Source organism: Lynx canadensis, chromosome A1 (assembly GCF_007474595.2).
Source record: "Lynx canadensis isolate LIC74 chromosome A1, mLynCan4.pri.v2, whole genome shotgun sequence".
NCBI classification, from domain to species: domain Eukaryota; kingdom Metazoa; phylum Chordata; class Mammalia; order Carnivora; family Felidae; genus Lynx; species Lynx canadensis.
The window spans coordinates 7,790,564-7,816,217 of record NC_044303.2 but is presented as its reverse complement, the minus strand read 5'-3'; the positions used below and the strand labels follow the sequence as shown (position 1 = coordinate 7,816,217).

At 48.8% G+C, this 25,654-nt stretch overlaps 1 protein-coding gene across 2 annotated transcripts in view; it reads left to right on the top strand.

Annotated features, from left to right (window-relative positions):
• The window catches only part of FLT1 (fms related receptor tyrosine kinase 1), a 175,721-nt gene that overhangs the window by 115,364 nt on the left and 34,703 nt on the right, over positions 1–25,654 (top strand). Inside the window, exons 15-17 of one of the 2 annotated variants that reach the window (XM_030308446.1) lie at positions 8,219–8,350; positions 20,728–20,834; positions 24,904–25,036. In XM_030308446.1, coding sequence (XP_030164306.1) covers positions 8,219–8,350; positions 20,728–20,834; positions 24,904–25,036 — 372 coding nt within the window. Of the gene's footprint in view, positions 1–8,218; positions 8,351–20,727; positions 20,844–24,903; positions 25,037–25,654 lie in introns of both variants that reach the window. The other variant, XM_030308437.1, reaches the window with a different exon arrangement.

The window sequence follows — 25,654 nt, the reverse complement described above, 5'->3', positions numbered from 1 at the left end:
CGAGCCCCACGTAGGGCTCTGTGCTGACAGCCCAGAGCCTTGGAGCCTGCTTCAGATTATGTGTCGTCTTCTCTCTCTGCCCCCCTCCCTCCCTCTCTCTCTGTCTCTCAAAAATAAATAGACGTTAAAAAAAAGGTATCAATCTAAAGGTATGATTTATCATAGACCTATAACTGGATGCATCATCATCCTCATGGCTACTGTTTATCAGAAATATATCATGGGCTAATCTCAAAGAAATTATTTTGCTGGAGAGCCAACACTAGCATAACAATTTACTTTTTTCAAACGTTTTTAAATGTTTACTTATTTTTTAGTATTCTCTACACCCTATGTGGGGCTCGAACTCACAGCCTCAAGATCAAGGGTTGCGTGCTCTTCCGACTGAGCCAGCCAAGTGCCCCCCACCCCGCCGAATTTACTTTTTATTTTATTAAACCCAACATCTATTAACTCCCTATTCCATGAGCCAGACACTTTGTCATACTCTAGAGAAAATGAGAACGAGTGAAACTTAACCCTTACCTTTGAAAAACTTACACATGATGGGTACAAGTCAATTTGTAAGTACGCGATGTGAAGGGTATAAAATTCCATGCGCTGCCGATCAGCACCCCTGATTGGCATGATCCAAGGAGGCTTCATGGAGGAGGTGTCATCTGAACAGGCCTTTGATGGCTGAAGAAGAGAGTTTTGATTATGTCGATTAATTTGGCCAAACTGGACGGACGTGTTCTGTCAGTCAGAAGTTAAGACGCTCAGCTGAGCATCAAAACAGGAGTCACTGATCAGACCAGCCGGCCAATTTAGGAAACAATGAGTCAGATTTTTGTGTAAACACCAGGAGAAAAACACATGGTATGCACTGATGTAGTCACACAGGTTAGTTTAAAAGATCTACAGATGCATCTACTCAGTGGTGAATTGGATTAAAGTTCTATTTCATGCCCTTCCCTGGACAATGTGCTGCTTATATATAAAATGGCATGATTGTCCTTCACCTTATGGTATCAAGGAAAGAAAGAAAATTAATTATAAAATCCCTTGAAAATACTAAAAACTGAAGGGGTTGTGTATGTATGTATATGTGTGTGTGTGTATATATATATATATATATGTATATATGTATATATATATATATTTTTTTTTTTTTTTTTGAGAGAGAGAGAGAGGTGGGAGGGGCAGAGAGAGAGAATCCCATGCAGGCTCCATGCTGTCAGCGCAGAGCCCGATGCGGGGCTTGAACTCCCAAACCATGAGATCATGACGTGAGCCCAAATCAAGAGTAGGAGGCTCAACTGACTGCCTCCCTTGGATACATATATAGGCCAGCATCATCACAAACTCTGATCTAAAACCCTCGGCAGCAGCCAACATAGTAGATGCTTCAAGCCCTTACCCTGGGTGCCGTCACCAGATTTCCTTGGAGTACACGTCCCTGCAAAAACAACTCCGTGTAAAAATTTTACTCTAGCAGACCTATGAAACTGAGTTTACATTTCTAAGCTCTAGGATCTCCAGCTCTTTGAATCTTAAGATAATAAAAACTGACATACAGCTTTACAGCCCGGGGAGAGTTGGGTACGTAGGTCGTAAGTCAATACCGCCACACAGGGAGACCGCGTTAACTACTGCCTTCCTCGGCTTCATAATATTCAGCAAACGCTGCAGAGCTCATGCCTTTTCTCACCCCCTCAATTCCATTTTCCATGGTCTTGGTTTATTTGGCCGTGTCCTTGGATTCTGAGGGTCTGCTATCTGTTGGCACAGTGCTAGACCCTGAGGGCTCGGTAATGAATAAGGCAGTGGCGTGGGCACGGAAGGAAGTCAGCAAATTTACTACGAAATGTTAAGTGTCGGAGTAGAGGCATGTGCAAGGTGATGCCAGAGTAATAGAGAAGGGGCTCTTCTGATCTGGGATCTTCTGATCTGGGATAGCCTTGAGCTAAATATTAGTAAATGAATGCTCACTGGGGTGACTGGGTGGCTCGTACCATTCAAAGTCACGGAGACTTATCGTGAACTGCCAACAGATCAGTATGGCTCATACCAAGGATACGCTGAAGGACGTAGCAGGGTCAGAAGCTGGAAGAAGATAGGCAGGAGCCAGATCATGGAGGTCTTTGCTTCATTAAATATAATAGCGCCATCCCACGTACATCCTCTGAGTCAAAGCTGTGTCTAGTGTATGCAGCATACACATTGCTGTTGGCCCTCACAGCAAATGTACTTAAGTTGATTTGGTTGCCGACATTTAAAAATCATAAGCTTTAACATCGAAAATCCAGATTTCTCTCTTCTCTTTAAAACTCAAAAGACACGGGGCGCCTGGGTGGCGCAGTCGGTTAAGCGTCCGACTTCAGCCAGGTCACGATCTCGCGGTCCGTGAGTTCGAGCCCCGCGTCGGGCTCTGGGCTGATGGCTCAGAGCCTGGAGCCTGTTTCCGATTCTGTGTCTCCCTCTCTCTCTGCCCCTCCCCCATTCATGCTCTGTCTCTCTCTGTCCCAAAAATGAATAAACATTGAAAAAAAAAATTTAAAACTCAAAAGACAACACTGGACTCAAATTCCCCAATTCCAACTGGTTGGAGTGAAGTTCATGCTTTCCATCTTTAGATGCGAGACAGTCCTTCAGCACTCCACACAACGCAGAGGGACACAGTCCTTCTCCCATGATCTCATCCCCAACTCATTTATGTTATGCGCCCGGCCCCTGAAGACATCTACTCTTGCAAATCCTGCTCTGTGCCCTGTTCGTCCAATCTGATACAGCTTCTCTCAGCGAAGGGAAATAAATCGTGTTTTGACAGGAATTTTTATTTTTAGTGGTCAGAAATTACTTAGGTGATCCCTCTAGAAGCAAGCAGGCCTACAATTAAATTATCTTATCTCAACAGCACAAAGTAGAACATCATGTTTCTAAGTGAGTTCTCCGTGTTAGTTCTAATGATTCACACCCAAGGGGGAACAAGAAAATTCATATATGGTGACCCTTCAGAGAACCCAATACCATTTTGCATCACAACAAAATTACAACCTATCTAGGAGTAAAAATAACTGAAAAGATATTTAAAGAGAAAAGCATAGAATTATCAGGTGACATAAAAGAATACCCAAACAACCCAAAGATATTTTATATTCTTGGGTGGGAATGTTTATTATTAGTGGAACCTTTTTGGAGCCATTTTTGTAGGTCAAAAATATTGGCAATTTCATTTGTTTCAACCTAAAAATAAATATGCAAATTTTCCCCAAAATTATTACATAAATTCAATGGAATCCCCACCCACATCCCAATAGTACTTCTCCCAGAATTCGACTAGCTAAAACTGAAATCCATATTGACGTGTAAAGGGCTGAGATAATTATGAAGAAGAAGGAGTCATACTGTAGCAAATATCAAGACGCATTTTATCAAGCAGTCATAACTTGTGTGGGATAAATGGGTCACTGTGAACAAAGAGCCTAAAAACAGAAACACAGATATATGGAAACTTAGTATCTTGACAGAACTGTTATCATAACTCAGTGGGAGAAGAATAGATTATTCAGTAAATGATGCTGGAATAACTGATTATTTATGTGGTAAAAATCAAATTCTTATACCACACGCATACCGCCCCCAAAAGAAAATCCAGATGGATTAAAGACCTAAATGAAAAAAGGCAAATCTCTAAGTAAATCTTCTTAAGAGATTTTATTTTTGGAAAAAAGTATATAAGGGAAATGCTGTAATATCAGTGTAGAAAAGCATCTTTTTAAAACAAGCAACAGGGGGCACTTGGGGGGCTCAGTCGGTTGAACGTCCAACTTCAGCTCAGGTCATGATCTCACGGTTCATGAGTTCGAGCCCCGAGTCGGGCTCTGTGCTGACAGCTCAGAGCCTGGAGCCTGCTTCAGATTCTGTGTGTTTGTGTCTCTCTCTGTCCTTCCTCCGCTCACGGTCTCTGTCTCTCTCTCAAAATAAATAAAAAATAAAATAGAACAAGCAGCACAAAGGATAATTGAGAATATTAACAAATTTGACTACATTAGAATTTTTTAAACTTTTGTATTAAAAATTCACAGTTTCAAAGACTGTTCGTAGAATGTTGGGGGGACCTTGCAGCATATTTAACCAATAAGGAATTAGTACCCAAAACATATAGAGAACCTAAAATCGCTGCGAAAAAGACAAATAAGCTAATAGAAAAATGGGTGGGGGACATGAAGAGGTAATTCCCAGGAAAGGAAGCCTTCATGGCCAAAAAAAAAAATGGAAAATGATGCTCCATGTTCCACCTACCCGGTAATCAGAGAAATGTAGGTTAACACCGCCGTGAGATGCCGTCTCACACCCGTCATTTTGCCCCCAATTAAAACATCTGACAGCTCCAAGTATCGGGAAGTATGGGGAAGGGCAGCTCTTAGTGTTAGTGAAAGTATAAATCAGTAGTATCTTGGAAGACATTCTGTAATTCTTGGTGGAGTTGAAAATCGGTGGACTCTATAACCCAGCACAAGGAGATGTGTGCATAACCATGTACAACTGTCTGGGACAGGTGCGCTGGCAGCCTTCTTCATGGGAGCAAAAAAGCGAAAACTACCTTATGGTAGAAAAGTGTATTTTTTTGTATATGATGAGCTAAATATGAGTTTTATACATGAGTTAAAAATGAACGCCAGGGGCGCCTGGGTGGCTCAGTTGGTTAAGCGTTCGTTTCAGCTCAGGTCACGATCTCATGGTTCGTGAGGTTGAGCCCCATGTCCGGCTGTGCACGGATAGCGTAGTCTGCTTGGAATTCTCTCTCTCTCTCTCTCTCTCTCTCTCAATCTCTCTCTGCCCCACCCCCTCCTGCCCACTTGCCCTCTTGGGCTCTCTCACTCAGAATAAATAAACGTTTGAAAAACAATGAACTCTGTTCTACATGCATCAACCAGGATAAATATCAAAACATCATTAAATAGGAAAAGTTGAGAAAAGGCATCTACTGTATGGTGCCTTTTATTTAGAATTTTTAAAGGCACAAAACAATATTACCTCTTCTACGGAGGTACATACCTATGTGGAAAAAGCACAAAAACATGCCTGAGGATGATAACACCCCACCTTTAGGATAGCGATGCCTCTGGAGAGAGGAGAGGGAAGGGGATGAGGTATCTGTGAATTGTATTCGTATAAAAAGAGGGGGGGGAGGGGGTCTAGAGCCAGTATGGCCAAAAGTTGACATCTGGCTCTCTTCGTGGTGGGCACATGGGTTCTAGTTTTCCTGTACTTTTAAATGTTTGAAACGGATCCCAATGAAAAAGCTAAAAAGAAAGCCCTTTGCAGAGGGTGCGCTCCTCAGTAGAATAAACAGCATCTATGTCGTAGGGACCGGGTCGGGTGAAGTGAGCGGCATGAAGGTTAAGGCGTTAAAGAAACCAGGGGACACAACTACGCGTAAGTGCGAGCAGATCTGGGGGATGAGGAAGCATAGTAGAGGTAGTAACTGGCCTGTGTTGGCCAGAAGGGCAAGAAACATCGAGAGCAGAGAGTGAGAACGCGGCTGATGTTCCCATGTCTGCGCCGCTTGTCGGAGCGTCGCGTGAGGGCCGGTGGGAAAGAAGAGCTTCGCTGGGTGGCTTGGGACACCCCGTCACCCTGTCGCCTCCTCCGCGCGACCGAAACAGGAAACGGCCCGGTGGCGTTAGCTCCACGGCATCCTTGACACTGTCTTTTCACCTTGGCAACTACGCCCCTGTCTCCTCGAGTGACACCCAAGGTGTTGGGCCTTCCTTTGTTCGTTGTGTTAGCCTCAAACCAAGACCGGGGCGACAGAAAGTTGGTGGAGGTCAGGGCTGCTGCAGTGACACTCATGAGTAGGAGACCGCTGCTGCCATGAATGCTCGTCGCCCTTGGTAGCCCTCGCTCCAGCCACACGCTCTGACTTCCTGCGATTCCCACAGGTGCCCTGTCTTCCCCTTTCCAGAACTCTCACTGCAGTTATCTCCATTGGCCCTCACGGCGATACCATAAAATAGGCAAAGCAGGTATTATTCTCATCGTACCCATGGGGAGACATACTCACAGGCGTGAAATGCTGTAGCCAAGGCTGTGGGGAGAGTCTCACGCATCCCCCCCCCACCCCACCCCCCATTTCCTGGGCTTAGAAGACCAGAACCGTCTCGCACTCCTCTCTGTCCACTCCTGCCTCCAGGAGGGGGCAACTCGTGCTGGTTGCTTCTGCCAAGTGTCTGTTTACGTTTCTTCCTCTCTGCTTCCTGTTCCTTCATCCGGATTTGGATGCCCCGTATTCCTTGCCCGGATTACAGCTGGTGAGCTGAACTCCAGATGCCGCTTTTCCCCCTCGGCGGCCTACCCCGTCTTCTCCCTCTAGACTAAACTTCCTCAAACATTGCTTTCCTTAGGTCATTTCCCTGCTCAAAAACCTCTGTGAGCCCCTCTCTTCCTTCTACACCGAAACGGAAACTCCTCGGCCAGGGGTTCAAAGCTCTCCTCAATCTGAACTCACTTTTTCTAGTCAAGCACCCCGGACGGGTGCTTTCAAAATAAAAATGGCTACCAAGTCCGCTTTCAAACCAGCAAAGGTTTGTGTTTTGTATTTTATCTTTTTAGATGGTCCCGCTCGTCATGGGCAGGAGAGACATAAGAGCCTCTTCTCTGCTGGTGGACACGTTAATGGGTATAATCTTTTTGGAAGGCAGTGCGGTTGTAAGAATCACGAGCTCTTGACCTAATACGCCTGTTTCTGAAAATATTTCCTAAGGAAGCAATCCGAAATAGAGAGTAATCTTTATGCCTAAAGCTGTGTGAATTGCACTCTTATTTATAGTTACGAGCGGTTAGATATAACCCTCCAGTGGCTTTTTCCGGCGCTTAGAGCAAAACCTTAAATTCTTACCATGGCCTGTGGTCATTCATGGTCGGGCCTTGCAAACCCTCCCCTGTCCTGCTTGCTAGCTAAAGTCTGCAGTGGTCTTTTCCCTGTCCCTGAAACTCATTGCTGCCCCGGGGACTTTAGAGATCCTCCTCCCTATGTGCCTCAGATACCCCTTCCAGATCTCCAAATAGCTCATCTTCCGCCGTCTTTCGGGTCTCGGGTCTCTGCTCAGATGTCATCTCCCAAGAGAGCTTCCCCTAACCCCTCCCCCCACCCATAACCCATGGTCCCCTTCACCTGGTTTAGCTTCTTTACGGACTTTATCGTTCCTTTAAATTACTTATTTGTAACTCTCTAAAACCACAATCGGAGGCCTTTGTAGGTGAGCGTTCGTGTGTCTCGCTCAGTCCGATATCGCCAGATCTAGAATAGCGGCTGGTGTGTAGTCGGGGCTCAAAAATAGTACATGAACGGGCGAACGGTTGTTAAAAAGTGCACTTTAAGAAGAATAAAGGGAAAATAGCTGGGAGGAAAGATTGTACGTTTGTTTTACATTTTCTTTATGCTTTCCAGTATTTCTCACGTTTTCCTTATTGGATGGCTCTCTTAATCAGGGGAAATGTAAACCATTTGACAAAATACAGCCTGTAGCCTGGGCAGACCCATTGTATCGCCATTTCAGAACAAGCATGATTTCAGCGGCCTCTGTGAATCCTTTAAACCTCAGCCCAAGGCCCAGTTCCTCCATGGTGCCTTCCTGTGTATTCTGGTTCTCACTGGTCTCCCTCCCTCCCCAGACTTTGCATTTAATTGGGTATGCTGGGCTACATGTACTCATCCTCATTCAAGAAACACTTCCTGTTTGCTGGGGTGGGGGGGGGGGAGGGATGATATATGTGTATTTGGTGGGGGTTCACCTCGCCAAATCTGTTTCCAAATGGAGACACAAAGACCCTGCGGGCTGGCTGTAAATGTCAGGATGTGAAGTGGCCCGTGCGGTGCTAACACCCAGCAGACCCCCCGGTAAGTGGTGTTATTATTGGATGTGGTGCGCCCTTGACGTTGGCTCTTGAAAGATGCCCCACCTCCTTTCTCTCCACACGGTGAACGGCCTGGGTCCCATCACCTCCAGAAGGGGCGGGGGGGGGGGGGCGGTGTCCGAGCTCTGCTGCATGGTGAAGGTGCTGTTCAAAAGCCTGGACCCAGAAAACACAAACAGGCCGCCGGGCCCAAGGTTGCCTAGAGCTCGGATTTCCTCGTCTGAACGCATAACTATAGGCAAAGGGTAGTACGACAGAAGTAGCTGTTTTTGTCTGTCCCCCGGGCCCGCTAATGTAAACATCTCTCCCTCCTCAGGAATTATCTTAGGACCGGGAAGCAGCACGCTGTTTCTTGAAAGAGTCACAGAAGACGACGAAGGTGCATATCACTGCAGAGCCACCAACCAGAAGGGGTCCGTGGAAAGCTCGGCATACCTCACTGTTCAAGGTAAACCGGCTTCAGAAAGCAACCAGAACCAGCTCAGACGGCTGTATCCCTGTTCAACTTTCCACCTCCCGGTCTCCCGCTGCCGCCCCAGCCTGTTCCTTTCCCTGACCTCCTCGCCCCTTCCCTGTCGCTCCGGGAAGGGACCTGCTGGGTGGCCTGGCAAGGCAGAAGGGGAAGACACTGGCCGGCCACCCGAACACGGTCTCTGCAGGGAAGTAGTTCCCAGAAGGGAGGAAAGCCAGCTGCCGCCCGAGGGACGGCATTGACCCATAGAGAGTGACCGCAGTGGCCACACCTGTGACAAAGAAACCCAAGGAGGAAGAGGGGTGTAGGTAGAGGGGAAAACCCACAGTTCGTTCTTTTTCCTTTTCCGATTCCCACGAGTGAGATATCTGTACGCCTCTCTTCTGAGTGTCTTCGTAAGCTGGGTTTTTTTTTTTTTTAACACGAAGTAGGCTGCAAAATATTATCAGGGAGAAGCAACACATAAAAAAACAGACCACATTTGAGAAAAATATTCCAAGTGCTTCCTCTTCGGAGGCCTCAGATAGTTCGCTGAGCAGCAAAATCCAAAGCGGCCTAATCCTACTCGGGGCTGTGGCCATGTGGCTCCCATTTGGAAACCAGTTTAGACGGCAATTGCAGTCCTCCGATGCCAGAAGTCATGCAAAACATAACATTTACAGCATCATAAAATATCAAATTGACACCTCCTTGGACCTAAATATCTATGGCCTATTGAGGTTTACATGAAAAGATGCAATTTGTTGGGGACTCTGTTTCCAGGCTCCCCGGGAGACTTCAGACTATGGAAATACTCCTGGCAGGGGAAATAGATCAGTTCTTCCGCCCTGGAAACTTACATGGCTTAAAGATTATAATTCTGAGAATTCAGACTCCTTTAAAACAGAGCATCGTCCCCATTCTTTTATGAGGAGAGGATTTTATTTATTTTTTTGAGTTTATTTTGAGAGAGAGAGCGTGCGCGCATTAATACGCGTGGGGGAGGGGCGGAAAGAGAGAGAAAATCCCACAGGCAGGCTCCATGCTGTCAGCCCTGAGTCCGACTCGGGGCTCGAACCCACGAACCATGGGATCATGACCTGAGCTGAAATCAAGAGTCCAACACTGTAATGGCCGAGCCCCCCAGGTGCCCCAACGAGTAGATGATTTTAGACAGTCTCCTGAAAAATCCCAAAACCACGCTCCCACAAATCTATACTTCCAGGAAAAGTGGGGATTAGCATCCCCCAAATACTTAGAGTAATGGTCCTGTTTCTCTCCCAAATAATCCTCATCTCAGAGTATTCTTTTGACTCGTCTGCTTACCCCTGAAGAGAACACCTCCCTCTTCAAAGGACCTTTCATTTACTTTTAAACAAGGACTCCAGATGTGGCCGTCGGGGAGTAACTGTGTCAGGCCAGGGAGGGCCACAGATCTGAGACAGGGGTGGCCACAGAGGGCAAGGAGGTGCCCACTCCGCAGTCCAGAGGGCATTTCCCGCCCTGTGCTGACAACAGAGCAGTTATGAAGCCCCAGGCAGGAGTGAAATGACTGACCTTCATCCTGTAGCCAAGTGAGGGCAGACGAGCACGAGAGCCGGGTTCTTCTCATGTGCGCCCCAGCCCCGTACGCACCCTCCTGCCGTGCATCCCTACTCTCCTCTGCCTCTACCAGGGAACCGGGGCTGGCATCTGACCCAACGGCCGGGCAGCTGATGGCTTGGGAGAAGGCCTTGCCCGGAGGGATATTGACACAAGTTTATGGGTCTCCACAGAGACTTTCCTTCCTCTCCCTTCGCCTTTTCTGCCAGGCTGATCTGGGTTTCCCGGAAGCCACGTCGCTTCAAGGCATCCGTGCATTTCTTCTGCCCACAGTCACGACCGCCCCCCTCCTATTTGTCACAAGTCTACCCTCTGGGAGTAGTCCCCCCTGCTGGGAGGCTTTTTCTGCCCACAGGCGGAGCCATGGCACCGTGGAGGCTCCCAGGCTGGCCTAGGAGCCCGCACTCTGGCCATCAGAGAGCCTGACTCACACCCGCTGCTGAGGGCGGCCCCATGCGAACACAGCCCAGAATGTCTTTTGTCCGGCCGTCCTCCCCATGGCAGCCTGATGGTCCTTCTCCCCCGTGTCCAGTGTAGATTAGATACTTTGTAGTCAGCAGCGTCCTCCAGGATCAACAGCTGACTCGGATACCCACCCTCTTCTCTGCCCTCGCTCTCCATGGTTCTCGAATCTTCTCATCAGTACTTCCTGTATTCTGCCTTTGGGGGTTAATTAGGCGTCCCTAGGCCTGTCTCCCCTACTGAACTGTAGACCTTGAGAGGCGGGAGTGGGGTCTGACATACTTTTGTACCCCACGCCCGTGCCCAGCACTTAGCAGGAGGCTTTATTCGGTATCTTTCTATGCAGACGTTGCTACGTAACGGGCATCCCTGATCCCATGAGCGCCGTAAGAATCCAAAGAAGTAACCAGTATTATCTTCAGTCTACAGACGGGAAGATGGGCAGTCCAGAGGGTTAAGTTATTTGCCCAAAGTCACATGACACACGCACGGTGAGGCTGACCGGGGGCCGTGTCCCGTAGCTGTGGAACACTGCCGCCCTCCCTCCGGGCTTCCCACCCCTGATGTGCTGCGGGGACTTGTCCTCGAGGCCTTGGCCTAAAATCGAGCTGTTGGACTTTTTCCATTACGTCCTTTTATTTGGGTTTCTCTCTACCTGGTTCTCATTTCCTGCAGTGATTCCTTTTCCCACTACACGCTCCTCTGGAAAGCCAGACAGCATTAAGAATCTGGCTGCCACTGATCATTTCTACACGTTTCCATCGGCCTGGGTCATTTGCTTCTGAGGAAAGGGGAGACAGTTGCCCACGTCAGCTGCCGCTACGGAGGTCCTGACCCTGTCCTCTCCCGACGTCAATTCTCAGCCTCCCAGGCAGCCTACCTACTTCCCTCTCCTTCGATCGTCTTCCAATTCTAGAGGATCTTTTTTATTTTATTTTATTTTCTGTATTTTTTTTATTTTTGAGAGAGAGATCTGAAGCGGGCTCTGCGCTGACAGCAGCCAGCCTGATACGGGGCTCAGACTCCCAAACCTCGAGATCATGACCTGAGCCAAAGTCGGATACTCAACCGACTGAGCCACCGAGGCACCCCTACCGTGATCCTTTTGAATGACTAATCTTACGACAGATGACTCCCCTGCTTCAAATATGTAGTGGTTCCTGATGGCCTGTTATCCTCATCCAGGTCCTTCCTGGCCTCCTGCAGCCTCGTGGCTCATCCCTCCCTTCACACCTGAGCTCCCCAGCCGTGCACCTGCCCGGAACCCCCTGCAGATCCGCTGTCCCTCATCTGCCTGCCCACAGCACTTTCCTTTGGTCTCCACGGCCTTCCTTCCCGCCTCGTTCTCCCCCGGATGAGCCCTACTCATCCGGACAGCTCAGTTCTGCTCTTGCTACAGGGGGAGAGGAAGGGTGCTCCCGCCTTACCATCATCTCCCTCTGTGCTCCCAGAGCACTTGACGTACACCTTTGACGCGGTGCTTACCACGGCGTATCGTTCACTCCTCTATCCCAGAGCGTCTGAAAAATGTATCCGCGGGTTGATCCACGTAGAAAACCACCACTGAATGTCTGAAAAGAGACATACGTCAATATCTTGCAATTTCTGGATATATATATTGCAATATCTGGCAATAGACTTAAGCCAATCCCAGTTCGCCGGTAACTCAGCAACATATTTATGTGCCCAGGGCTGGGCAGCGTAAGGAAGTGGAAGCCATCTCCCCTCCCCTCCGGGGGCCTTGAAAACCTAGCTGGAAGGAGATTAAGGTGCACACGGAAACCATTAGAGCCGGATCAATAGGCACTTTGAGCTCCTCCCCAGGGTGAAGTCGAAGCGCTAGTTTGCAGCCAATACACCACCCAGGGCCACTAATCAGAGCTCAGGGAGGTCGCAGAGGCAAGAAGGGACGTGGGTAGCGAGCCGGGGTCTAAAGGAAGCCTCGGAGGACGTCGGATTGGCAAGGTGAACGGGGCAGTGAGCTATGAGGCAACAGTGCACCTTCTACGTTGTGTCCCTTGGCAACAACAAAGTCTAGGTGATTTTACCTCCTTCCTGGTGGCCAGCCCGCTGGGTTTTCTGAAGAACTGGTACTTTTGACTCATGACCTCTTTTCCCTGATGTGGCGTTGATCTTCAGTAGCGCCTGGGGAAATGATCACGTTTACGAGGTGCCTACAGACTTGACATACGTGGCTCTTTCTTTTCACCCGTCACTGTCCCCGGCTGCCGTGCTCTTCGAGTTCTTGTGTCTGCTTTTCATGTTTTTCTGCCTTCTTCCTTGCTCTCTTTTGTAGTCCCCCCACCCCGCCCCCTGCTCTCGGAGTGACGGCAAAACTCCCCTCTCCCCTTAAAAACAGATGGCCTGATCAAGCGGTCATCAAACTACCTGAAACACTGTACCCATTTATAAGAGGAGTGTAACATAAATGGGACCGTATCCTAATAGGGTAACGATGGAGCAGCGTAAGGAAATGAGGATTGTTAGTCTAAAAACTAAGGGGTGATATTATTGTTTTCCGTAAATATTTAAAAAGCTTCACCCCCGGGGAGACTTTCTAACTCATTCTTTGGTACACCAGAAAAGATACCCGGAACCAAGGAAGGGAGGTGGTGGTGATGTGTCAGGAGGTAGGTTTCAGCTCCATACATAATTTTGGATAAGGAGATTCCTAAAAAGTGGCTCTTGAGTGAATCTTATTAGTCAGATGCCGTACCTTGAGTGGAAGTCCTCGGGGCTCACTGAATGAAAAGTTGGTCCCCAGATGCTCTTCAGAATAGCTCGATGCCGTACCTGCTCGGTAATTTTATCACTGAAATCAGATCCTGGCTCTCTGGTGGCTGTGAAACGTTCCCTAGCTTCAGACTTGATCTCCTAAAATATGCACGCAGACCCTGCAAGCTGACCTATCTTGTCAGGTGGGGTTTAGGAAATGAAACCGAGCAAATGAGTTGTGTCTGTGGCTGTGTTTAACAGATTTGAAGAGGTTCGTGAATTAGCCAGGAAGGAAACTGTCTGCTCTTTTTATTTCCCTTGAAAAAGGATTCTTATACTCATAGATAAAACAATGTGTTATTTTTGTATCTGAAAAGGATGAGTGGACTGTGGAGTCAAAGTAGCTTCTTTAAATAATCCCAGGTCTTGTTTGCTTTGGACGGTCCAGGAGCACACGTGGAACTCTCAGAGGGGAAGTTCTGACATTAAAAACAACAACACAAAACTGTCAGTAACCAAAATAATTTCTGAAATTGACACAGCACTCAAGAGCCCATGGAACGCAGTGGGACCGTTTCAATGAAAGCGGGGCACGTTTTCACCCAAGGACTTAAGATAAACTCGACTTTAGAATTATTATTGCAAGTAAGAACCACAACGTGTGTGTAAATACATTCGGATAACAAATTTAAGCCTTGCTATTGAAGTACGGTTTCAGTAGCCCTTAGAATTACACAGGAGAAAATTCCACGTTAGACATTCTTTTGGGGACGACGGATGGATAGGAAAATCATGGAAAGCACCAAAGGACTGCCTCAGGGTCCTGCAGTCTAAATGGAAAGGCATCAGAGGTGAGATCTGTAAATGTTATGCCATAATGATTGCACATTAACACGTTTCAGGAAAGGACCCCCACAGCAGGAAACATACGCTGTGTTCCTTAATAAATTCTGAGAGTACAGAATAGGAAAAGCTCAAAATTATCTCAGGTATGCAGTGCCTCCCTTTTATCCCCCTTGGCCAGGCCAGCCTTCGGGTCTCGTTTCTTTTTGACACTCCTCTGAGGCTGGACGGTCCTCTGCTTTGGCTCCTCTCTTCCTGAATCCTGCCCCAAATTCACTACCCACCCCCCACCCCCCAAGCTAGCCTGGCACTAGGAAGGATGTGATAAACTAATTCACATGAAGATGTTGGTGATTGATGTTACTGTTCTCCTGGGTGTTGGCAATTTAGAAGGGTTCCCGAGGAGAGACCAGCGCTGGCAATGGAGACATGAACTCTCTACTCACTGATTTCACACAGGAGGGCCAGAGGACGGGATGTGCGTGCCTTCGTACTTGAGTCTAAACAATGACATCAAGCTGGCCTTGATCAGGAATTCAAAATATGGTGATGGAATTCAGCCATGATATCTTCTGCTCATTGAACATGCGTTAGTCTAGCTAACTTTGGTGACAACCCAGTGGGGATTTTTTTTTCCCATTGGTGGACAAGAATCTGAAGCACAGAAGGATTTAGTACTTGGTTCAGGGTTACGAAGCTAGGAGGGGTGGAGCTGAGCACTGAACGTGTGGGGCAGAACCATTCTGCTCTACTGCCTCTGGGTTGGAAGGCAGGAGAGGACCCCCTGCGTGAAGCCCGGTCATCACCCCTCCTGAGCGTGTGCCCTTGGGCCAATTACTCACCTTCCTGGTGCTTCCGTATGTTCATCTGCAAAACAGACGTTAGTAATGGTACACCAGCCTTGCTGGGGTGTAAGGATTAACACACTTAGAACACTATCTGCCATATAATAGAAGCTTTTTAAATATTAGCTAACGTTGCTGTTTGTTAACGTGTTAAACCACATTAACTTCAACAAAACTTTCTGCATTACAGTCTTCCGACACTTAACCAGTGAGTCACCCAAATGGTGTTCCAGACCACAAAATTCCTCTGTGGCCTAAGGAGTTTAGCTTTACTAGCTTTCCTAAAAATGTGTCGTCGAGCTGAAGGCACGTGATGGCAATCTTAAACACCTTTTACCTAGAACTATCCTTGAAAGCTCACTTCTGAAAGTTTAATTTGAATAGTCTTTCCATGTCACTCCGTCCTTAAGAGAGGTTCCAAATTGGTGTCCAAAGATTCCTCAAAAGCTTTATAAATAGTATGAAAGCCAATTTTATTAGTCCAATAAGCCTTAGAGAAATTAGCTGGGTTATTGGTTTTTGGATTTTAGATAACAAGGGGTAGCACTTTTTGCCCGGCTCACGTGGAGAATCAGGTCGACGTATGTCTGATCAATTTTCTTTTCATCCATAGAGAAATATTTATTGAGATTTCCACTGGGCCGGTGCTGGAGATGCAAATGAACGCAAAACACACCCTTCTCTTGATGTCTTAAGAGCTTCATGGGCAAAAAACCCACATAAACAGTTTTCTAAAAATAATGATAGGACCAGAGAACAACTTCTAAGCCACCCTGGTAGGTACGAGGCGAATTTCTCAGGGAAGGTCGTGACTCGGTTGTCTGCAGAAAATGATCGCTATTTGGGTCAAAGTGTGACTAGTTTTAGGGGGAAAAAAAATTGTGATATATGCAATAGGTTTGGATGAAAATGAAATCATCTCGTATAGTACTTGAAGCCCACAAGATAAGGATGTTTTAAAAAAGGAAAAGGGAGCGCTGGGACGGGGGGAGTGGGGGAGAACCTTCCAAAGAATAGCCCTCAGGGCACCTGGGTGGCTCAGTCGGAAAGCGTCTGACTTCTGATTTGGGCTCAGGTCGTGATCTCACTGTTCGTGGGATCGCGCCCCAAGTCGGGCTCTGCGTTGACAGCATGGAGCCAGCTTGGGATTCTCTCTCGCTCTCAAAATAAATAAACGTTAAAAAAAAAATAGCCCCTACTAGGTTCATACATTTCACCTGTGAGCCAGGGTCCTGTTGTGACCCCGCATTCGAAGGACGAGCAAGCCGGGGCCTAGGGTCCTGGGTCGAAGACATAGCTGCTCGCTTCCTGCCCTTTCCAGGTAGAACTTGTCCTGTCTCAAGTCAAGGCAGGTCCCCGAGCCGGAGGCCCTGGTCTTCTGCTTAGGGAGTTCTGCTAACCTCCTGGGAAGGACCACCAGTGCTGTGGTGCGAGTTGAGTGCCCTGGCCCTGCTGCCTGTCGATTCCGGCAGCCTGGCACCACACCGTGCCACGTGTCAGGGTTGGCGTGTCACCGCCACAACACAGAGTCCGGGCCCCGTGCAGCGTGAACAGCCGCCACCATCAGAAAGGCGCAGGGCAAGGCAGCGGGACTCAGCAGGCGCGCAGCCTCTGGACGAGGTACCTCACCCCCCAGGAACCAGTGCGTCCCCTGGCTGGCGTCCCCCCTTCCTGTCCCGAGAGGGATGGTCTGAAGCTTGAAAGGTAACTGACATGGAACACTCTGTGCCCCAGGGTTAGCGGAGTCTGTAAGCTAAAAGTGCAGTCTTCCTAACTCTTCAGATTGGCCCCATTCTTGTCAATATCCCATGTAAAACTAAGCTCGCAGCGTGCCCTGATGCTGGCTTTCACACACCCCATGTGACAGGAACGTCCCTGAGACCCAGTGCTAACTCCTAGTTGTTGTCAAATCCCACCCACGTTTCCTCTGGCCTCCTTTCCCCTGCCATGTACAGCTGGGCCGTTTCATGGGCTGAGCTCATCAGCTGTCACCAGCAAGTTGAAGCTGGGTCCCGCCAGGCCAGCGTGTGGATGTTTGACCTCTGAGAAAATATCCAAGAGCTGTATAGGAAGGGATGATGCTGTCTTGAAGTCCGTCTACTCAACCTAAGGCTCTCCTGATGGTTACTTTGCAAACACAGCCTGAGATTGAGCTATCAAGAGCGACAGGGATCGAGCACAGATACTACATCATATCTGGTTAAATTCTTGGTTTTCAGTAAGCAGTCATAGAATGTTAAATAGACCTTCCTGTAATAAATGTTCATCTTGAGGATGTTTTTTAATGAGTTGGTTCTTGAAATGTGTAAATGCACCCGAGCACATTGGGTCCCACTGAAAGGAATTTTGCCTGAGTAAGGGCTGTGGAATTGCTTTGGGGGTCAACTTCCTGCCCCGTGGAATGCAGTGGGAAAGTTCCCACAGTGGGAGGGGGCCTCTCCCAGGGCATTCCAAGCAGGAGGCATCTGCAGAGCTTTTAGGCAGACAGTACTGTGTCTCAAGATGCTATCAGCATCTCCAACAGCCAAAGGCCACTGAGGCCTGAGCAGGTCTCAGGCTGTGTGTGTGTGTGCGTGTGTGCATGTGTGTGCGTGTGAATACAGCAAGGCAGCATTCGACCTTTCACATGGGGGAGGAAATCCAAACTCCTATTAACTCGAGCTTACAATATTCCCATCGAGAGGCTGCGTACGAAGAGAAAAGCTTATCATACTTTGAAACTTCTTCAAGGAGGCTGTTCTCATTCTCATGAGGTTCGGGGAAACTTAGCCACAGGCCAACAAAGCTAGGCGTCGTTGAGCCGAACTCATTCTTGCACTCACCCAGTATTCTCAGGATGCCTACTGGGGGCCAGGCCCCCTTCTAAACACCAGAGACATAGCAGCGAACGAGAGAACCCCGGTCCTACCCTCTGCTCCTCCGCTCGGAACGTTGAACGTATTTATCTGTTCAGACTGTGAGCTCTAGACCGTCCGTGCCTTTCATCCACCACCACGTACTAGTATCTAGAACAGAGAGTGCCACGTAGGTGGTGTTCCGTGGGTTTCTTGGATTAATACGCACGAACAGGAATTTGACCTTGAACCCTCTGAAAGCTTCATGAGACGCTTTGGACTCAAAGCCAATCATAATTTATCTCCTCGCTCACCCAGTCCGATGAGGGGGGGTATAAAGACGACGAGGAGGTGGCCGCAGCCCCCAGAAGCCGCCGTTCTGGTAGAGAAACAGAGTGCCGAAGCGCGGAGGTGCAGAAAGGGCTGGGAGGTGTGAGAAACTACCAACGTTTTGATGTGATCGGAGCAAGTGGGAGAGCGGCAGGGGACGAAGCTGAAGAGATAGGCGGGGTTGGGCGCGAAGGACCCAGGGGTGTGGATTTTTATCCCGGTCGCTGTGGGGAGCAGAGGTGGTGGTGATGGAATTTACACAGAGGCGAGATCACGCTGGCCCAGAGTGGAGGAGAGCCTGGCAGGGGGGGCGGGGAGTCGAGCCTGGTCAGGAAGCCAGTGCTGCGGTCCAGGTGACAGCTGGCGGGGCCTCGATGTAGGCAGTGATAGCGGGGCAGGACAGGAGGTGACAATTTCCTGAGCCATGGGAGGAGAGCCGGCAGGACTTTGTGTTGGCCTGGACGGGGAGAGAATGTGGATTTCCCCTCTAGACTAAAAGGTTTGCCCAGCGGGGACTGTGGCAGGAAGTGCATGTGCTCGGTGGCTGGATGGATAAGAGGGGAGAAGGAAACGGCTCGGGTTTCTAGCTTGTGTGTTTTCTGTTCTTCACAGATATTTCACCGGCCCCAGCTGCCTGCATGCGGCTTGTAGTTTAAACCCTGCACGCCGACGCTCGAACTCTCTGCGGGCTGGTCCTGACCTGTCCTTGCCTTATACTGTCTGCTCTGCCCCCTCATGTCCCAGTTTTGGGTCTCCACTCATGCCGGCCCCTCTGCCTGTAGGCCCTCCCCTGCCTCGTCTCCGTGGGCCACCACCCATTTCAATGTCGCCTCTTCCAAAGAGCACTAGATTTCCTCCACCCTTGAAACTCTTACTCCATGTCTTTGTGATTGGCCTTAAGTCTTTTTTTTTTTTTAACGTTTATTTATTTTTGAGACAGAGAGCATGAACAGGGGAGGGGCAGAGAGAGAGAGGGAGACACAGAGTCCGAAACAGGCTCCAGGCTCCGAGCTGTCAGCCCAGAGCCCGACGCGGGGCTCAAACTCCCTAACCGCGAGATCGTGACCTGAGCCGAAGTCGGACGCTCGACCGACTGAGCCACCCAGGCGCCCCTGTATTGGCCCTAAGTCTTGGTTGGGTTGCGAGTGATGAGCTCCGGGAGAGTGACACCTTTCTCTTGCTCACCTTCCCGTCGCCTCCAGATGGAATGTCGCCTCCAGTAGGATTCAGGACCTCCTTGTTGAATCGAAACAAAGAGCCCACACGATGAATCCCTCATCTAGGAAACAAGGATATTATTGCTACCTACTCCTTACGGTGGTTGTAAGGGCTTGGCATATAGTAGGTGCTCAATAAATGATACCATTCATTGGGGCGCCCGGGTGGCTCGGTCGGTTAAGCATCCGACTCTTGGTTTGGGCTCAGGTCATAGGATCTCGCGGTTTGTGAGTCCGGGCCCCCCCTCAGGCTCTGTGCTGACAGTGTGGAGCCTGCTTGGGATTCTCTCTCTCCCTCTCTCTGCCCCTCCCCCGCTGGCACTGTCTCTGTGTCTCTCAAATTAAATACATAAACTTAAAAAAATGATACCAGTCACATAATTATTTCTAAAAAGAGTGAGTTCCATTTGTTCTTCCCTAGCTTAATACTAAGCCTCTGCCTCCTTGTAATGAGGTTCAAAGGCAGTCCTTTGAAATTCATGGGAAATTGTCCCCTGGAATCAGTAAGTAGGGGACCACTGTTCTGGCCCACTGGGGCATTCCTTTACAGATCCCAAAGATCTTCCTCTCTGGAGGCTTCTCTTGAACCCTTTGGGTCTTTTCTTGTCTGGTGCTGGAGGAACTGCTCAGCTTTAGATCTCTGCGTGATTCCGGGAAATGAGGTGCTTGGGAAGAACCCCCTTCTCGTCGCAGCCCCTGCAGGCTGGCTGCTGTTTCGAAGGTCAGAGACAGAGCCAGAAGCAAGGGGCAGGAGGTGGGCCAGTTGGCCGGCTGTCCCAAAAGGAGCGAGCAGGCAACGGTGACGGTCCTTGAGTTTTATTTTTATTTTTAAAATCAAAGTAGAAGAATTTTGTGAGTCCCAGAGGAGCCCTTTTGTGTCGTTTTTATTCTTAGGTATTTTTCTTTAGAATTTCCTCTAAAACTCATGAGGAAGAGCTCACATATTCCAGATTTAGCACTTTAATGGGCTTTTGTTCCCGCCTTCATTTTTCTCCTTTTTAAAAATTTCTCCTCGGGGGGCGCCTGGGTGGCTCAGTCGGTTGAGCGTCCGACTCTGGCTCAGGTCACGATCTCACAGCTCGTGGGTTCGAGCCCCGCGTCGGGCTCTGTGCTGACAGCTCGGAGCCTGGAGCCCGCTTCGGATTCTGGGTCTCCCTCTCTCTTCTGTGTCTCTCCCGTTCGCATTCTGTGTCTCTCAAAAATAAAGTAAACATCAAAAAAATTGTTCTTTAATTTCTCCTCGGATTTTGAAGTAGCTATTTCTGGGATTACAACGTTTGTGAGCTCAGCCACAGAATTTCTGAAACTCCCTTTAATTCCTGCGTGAGCTTAGGATGGTAAAATATCATGCACCCTGCTGGACTCGGAAGGTGAGGGAAGACCCGTCCTAGAGACCAACCCTTGAGCCGCCAGGCTGCATGCGCCATGGCGAACCATTTAGGGGCATTTGGACCTGTTCTGTAGAATCACAAAGACCCTCAGTTTGATGGTGCTTGTTGAGGACCATCTTGTTTTCCTCCCTCCAGGAACCTCGGACAAGTCTAACCTGGAGCTAATCACTCTGACGTGCACCTGTGTGGCCGCAACCCTCTTCTGGCTCCTGTTAACGCTCTTTATCCGAAAACTGAAAAGGGTAAGAACGGTTCGTATGAAGTTCTACGCTCCTGTTTCCGTAAAACTCTAAAACGCTCGTCTCGCATCTAGACCCGGCCCTAAACACACGTTAGCCTCTAGTCTCCTTCCCTCTTCTTTCGGTCTCTGACCTGGGGAACACCCAGAATGAATCGTTAAAATGCCTCTCAACCATCACCCGTAGTATCGAGAGAAAAAGCTCGAGCAGTGAATAGATGACTGTTTCCCAGGAACAGAGGGGACACCTTTGATACAAAAATGTGTGATAAAACCTTTAAATTCAACACGAGACCTGCGCAGTCTTTATTTCCTTATTCTCCGCTAAGACGTGCAAAGGCGAATGCAAAATAAAGACTGTCCTCCGACTTGCCTCTCCTCACATTGTAGAATTACCAACAAGTGCACTGTGGTTCCGAGCTCTCGGAGCCCCACCATACAACTCAGTTCTTCAGTGGGAGGGTCAGGCTGGAACGCAGGACGTCAGATTTCTATCATTCAGCCTGCAGCACCACGTGCTTCTCTGAAGTTCTATGGGCTAAGGAACCAACAGTCCTTCACCCATCCGTGCCTCAAATATTTACTGGAGAGGAGACTGGCTTTACTCCGTTTCACAGACAAATGTGAGACTGCCGTTAGAGGCAGCGGACTGAAAGATGTGTAAGGGGGTGGTCGGGCAGAGAAGGGAGGGAAGAGTGTTGCAGGCAGACAGAAGACCCTGTGAGAGGCCGGGGCAGGGCCGGGACCCCGCGGGAAAGAGAGACTCACGGAGGCCAGCGTGGCTGCAGCATGGGAACTGGGTAGGAGGTGAGGCCGGAGAGGAGGGGCTGTAAAGCTGGGTGAGACAGTAAGAAAGGTAGTCTGTATTCTGGAAGTAAAAGGAAGTCTGGAGGGCGTGAGGGCGAGGGCGGGGAGGGGTGTTGTTCAACAAAGGCAGGCAATCCTAAGTGTCAGAGATTTGCGTCTGGAAAGAGAATTTTGGCTGCTGTGAGAATGGACCAGAGGAGGCAAGAGTGGGTAGAGAGGAACTTTCGCAGAAGACTTTATAGGAGTCCAACTAAGAAATGGTATGAGCTTCATCCAAGTGATTAGGATCCAGAGCTATTTTGCAGGTAAAACAGAACTTGAAAAGCATCAAGGAGGCCTCCTCCATTGCTAGAGACTTACCAGCCCTTATTATCGTGTCATGTCTTAGGACAAGCTTTTTTATGTGGTGTCTCCGGTAATTCTTCCAAAAAATGCAAAGAGGTAAGACATACTATTATTCCCATTTTATAGAGAGAGAAAGTGAGCCTCAGAGAGGTAAAATAACTTGTCCAAAGTCACAAAGCTGGTTAGAGTGGGAGCTGAGTTTTGAACCAAGGTCGTTCGACCTTACCTAGACTTGTAACCAAAACCAACAAGGTGTCCTTTATAGCCGTTGAAATGAGAGGCGAGGATAGTAGGCGTCCTCCGTGGCGAATAGGTACCATCAGGAGTCCGCCGTGTGGAATGATGGGTTTTGAGATGTGACAGCTAAGGCCACACTGCTTTAGGAGGAAACAGAGGCCACACAGTGGCATTGACAGGGGAGAGACATCATAAAGGGAAATGGATCAAACTTGCCAAATAGATTAGACCCGCCAAATCTGGAAGGCCCGTTCGGAGGCCACAAAGGAGGGACAGAGAGAAAAAACTTCAGAGAAAGTGAGGTTTAGAGAAAGAGTTTGAAAGTTGCAGTTGGAAGGAAAGCAGCAGAAAAATGCAGCCCACCACACTCCTCCCCACGCCCCAGATTAGGGGAGGAGCACAGAGGGGCAGAGTGGAAATAAAACTGGAAAGGTGAATTGGGTCTAAATTGAAGATGGCCCTAGTATTTCTAAAAACCTGAAACCTTGAGTTCAATAAGAAAGGATGAGAGCAAGAAAGCATTCTCTCTCCAGAAGGGAATGCTTATAAAATTTGAAAGGTGATTAATTGTAGGAGGCAAGGAGACACAAGTCCTCAAAAACTATTTCCATGTGGTTTCTCTAAACCGCAAGTGAATTCCTGGTTGATACGGACTGGACGTTATCCTTTTAATCCCCACCCTGCAATAGGCCGGTGTTACAATTACAGCTAACGTGGATCGTTGATTGATACTTACTGTATACCATGCCTTGTTCTAACAGCTTGGCATGGATTATTTCCCATAATATTCACAACAGCCCTAGGAGATAAGGACTGTCATTATCACTATTTCACAGATAAGGAAACTAGGTTGAGAAGGGTTAAGCAACTTGCCAAGGTTATGTGCTGGTCCGGAGTTGATCTGTGACTCAGATCCGGCCCGCCAGCCTCAATGCCTGGCCTCTGAAAGTGCTTAGCTGTGCAACCTCCATGCCAAACACCTAGTAGCTGCTCAGTGTTAGTGTCAATCGAAAGAATAAATATTTGCCGACTAAGGTTCTACGATCCCACTCTCCTCAACCACTTGTGTGGTGTTGCCTCTCACCTGCCTGATTGAGATAAACCATAAAATTCCATAGGTGCCAGATGGGGAGATTGTCTCTCTTTGCCCGGCCCCTTGCCTCGCTCTCAACACCCCTCCCAAGCTCCCGACGCGCTCTCCGGAAAGTGAGCTGTCCCTTGTTGGGCTCTCGCTGTCCTGTGCCCTTGGAAGATGGGAGATTGTTTCTCGTCGGATTGTTTCGACTGGACATGGAAAAGTGTACTCATAAAACCTCTTCCAGCGGCTTCTCTAGCGCACACCGGCACGCTGGGATAGGGGTTTGTATTCCTTTCCAGTCTTACAGACTCACACCATTGTCCGACAGGCTGGCCCCTACAAGACTGGCACCGATGGCAAATGTAGCTGGTGACGAATGTGCTCCACATCCTTCTCTGTTTTCCCCTCGTCATGGAGGCCGGGCCAGTCTTTCTGCTTTGAGCGATTTGTCACACATTTTAGTGATAATTCCTGTGAGTAGGAGACCGATTGCAAGTGATGGATGAGGTGAGCTGTGACAGCCCAGGGCAGGGTGAGTTAGAGCTGAAGAATGTGGGCGAGCGTGACATGGTGTGTATGGAGAGGGTGTCTTCCCTCCTGAACTCTGGTCCTGCTGAGGGAAGGGCAACGCAGGACGGGCCCGAAACTCATTGAAACGCAGTTTATGCGACTCCTCGGCGAGGCTGATCAAAGCCCACCTTATGTGGGCAAGCATACTTCCTTTCTGTCCTGCCCACAGAAATGCCATCATCAATTCTACACCGAATGAACAGGCAATACACCCACTGCTATGACTCTAAGACACTAAATGCAAATCCACTCATCTGTGATCTGAAATAAAGGATATTTTCTGGGCTCGATGTGCCTTGCCAAGATAAAGTAAGGGCCTGAAGGGAGACACCCGCCTTGTTTGACGTCCTACAGAGCCAAACGCGATCAGGACATGGCTGTGTTTGAATCTCAGACCCAATTTACCCCTTGGCCTTTGAAATAATCAACTTCTGTTTCTTATCGGAGGTAAATCTTACTGTGTTCTCACTGACGGACCCTACAGTTTTTCCGGGCAGCTGCAGCAACCAAGGGGCCAGGACTTCTGAGTAGATTTAAAGACTTCACAGGAAATATGCCTCTTAACTGTCCCAGGGCTCCTGGGTTCACTTCGCCATTCTTGCAAATGCTGAAAAGCCTCAATCCCACTTGTCACCTTGTGACGTATGGTCCTGCTTGTGCAGAATGGCCATGGAGAGGTATTTTCAGTCAGTCGTTTGGAATGACGTTTATGCTTTTTTGGAGAAGGACTATCATATGATAATTGTCTAAGAACGAGCACCCAGGTCACTGGAGAACCTGGGCGCGTGTTATCTGGGCAGTGCGGTGAAGCCAGTCTACCGAAAAGCCGCGTGAGAACCGTAAGGGCTTGTTTAGTGGGAGTTGCACGCCCAAGTGTGATGTGCATGTGCGTATGCAGAGGGGGACTTTCTGTACCCAACCACACGGTTTCAACGAGCAGCAGGTGTTGCCAGGTACTGTTTTAAATTGGGCATCCGGGTTTTTGTTTTGTAAGTTGTTTCCTTGATAGTGACGTCGCGATCTCTTTCTTTCTCAGTCTTCCTCGGAAATAAAGACTGACTACCTATCGATTATAATGGACCCAGACGAAGTCCCCCTGGATGAGCAGTGCGAGCGGCTCCCTTATGATGCCAGCAAGTGGGAGTTTGCCCGGGAGAGACTCAAACTGGGTAATGTGTTTGTTCAACAGATTCCTAAACGAGCAAAACATGTGGTTTGAGGGCTGCAAAAGTCAACGAGACTCGGGTTCTACCCTCCAGCTGCTCACAGACTAGCAAGGGAGATGGGCACTGGGGTAGATAATCCTAACAGTGCTGGGACAGCAGTACAAGGGGACAGGGCACCTGCTCCTTCTCCGAACACTTTCCCAGCACCTTCTCTGAGCTGCAGACACCCGTCTTAGCCGCGGGGGTGCAAAGGCGTCTGTCTTGCCTCAGAGGGTGAAGGAGGTAGCCACAAAAGGAGACAGGTGAAGGGCAGAGATGAGTTCCATCAGGAAGCTGACAACTACAGCCACCCTTAATGACCTTTTGGGGGGCTCAGAAATTTGTAACCTAGAACACAATTCAAGATGGCAAGGAACAGCCCGATCAAACCTTTGGTGAACGCGTCGGTGCCCTTGAAGGCTGTGGGTCAAAAAACCCCTCTGCACAAATCCACAGATTAGATACTCTGAGTTTTCCTGGGTGTTCAGGATGTCCAGACAGAGAAGAAAGTGCTAGGGGTCATTAGCGTTTCAGGTTTGAAGAGCACGGGTTGTTGTTTCCCAGGTTACATAGATGCTGTAA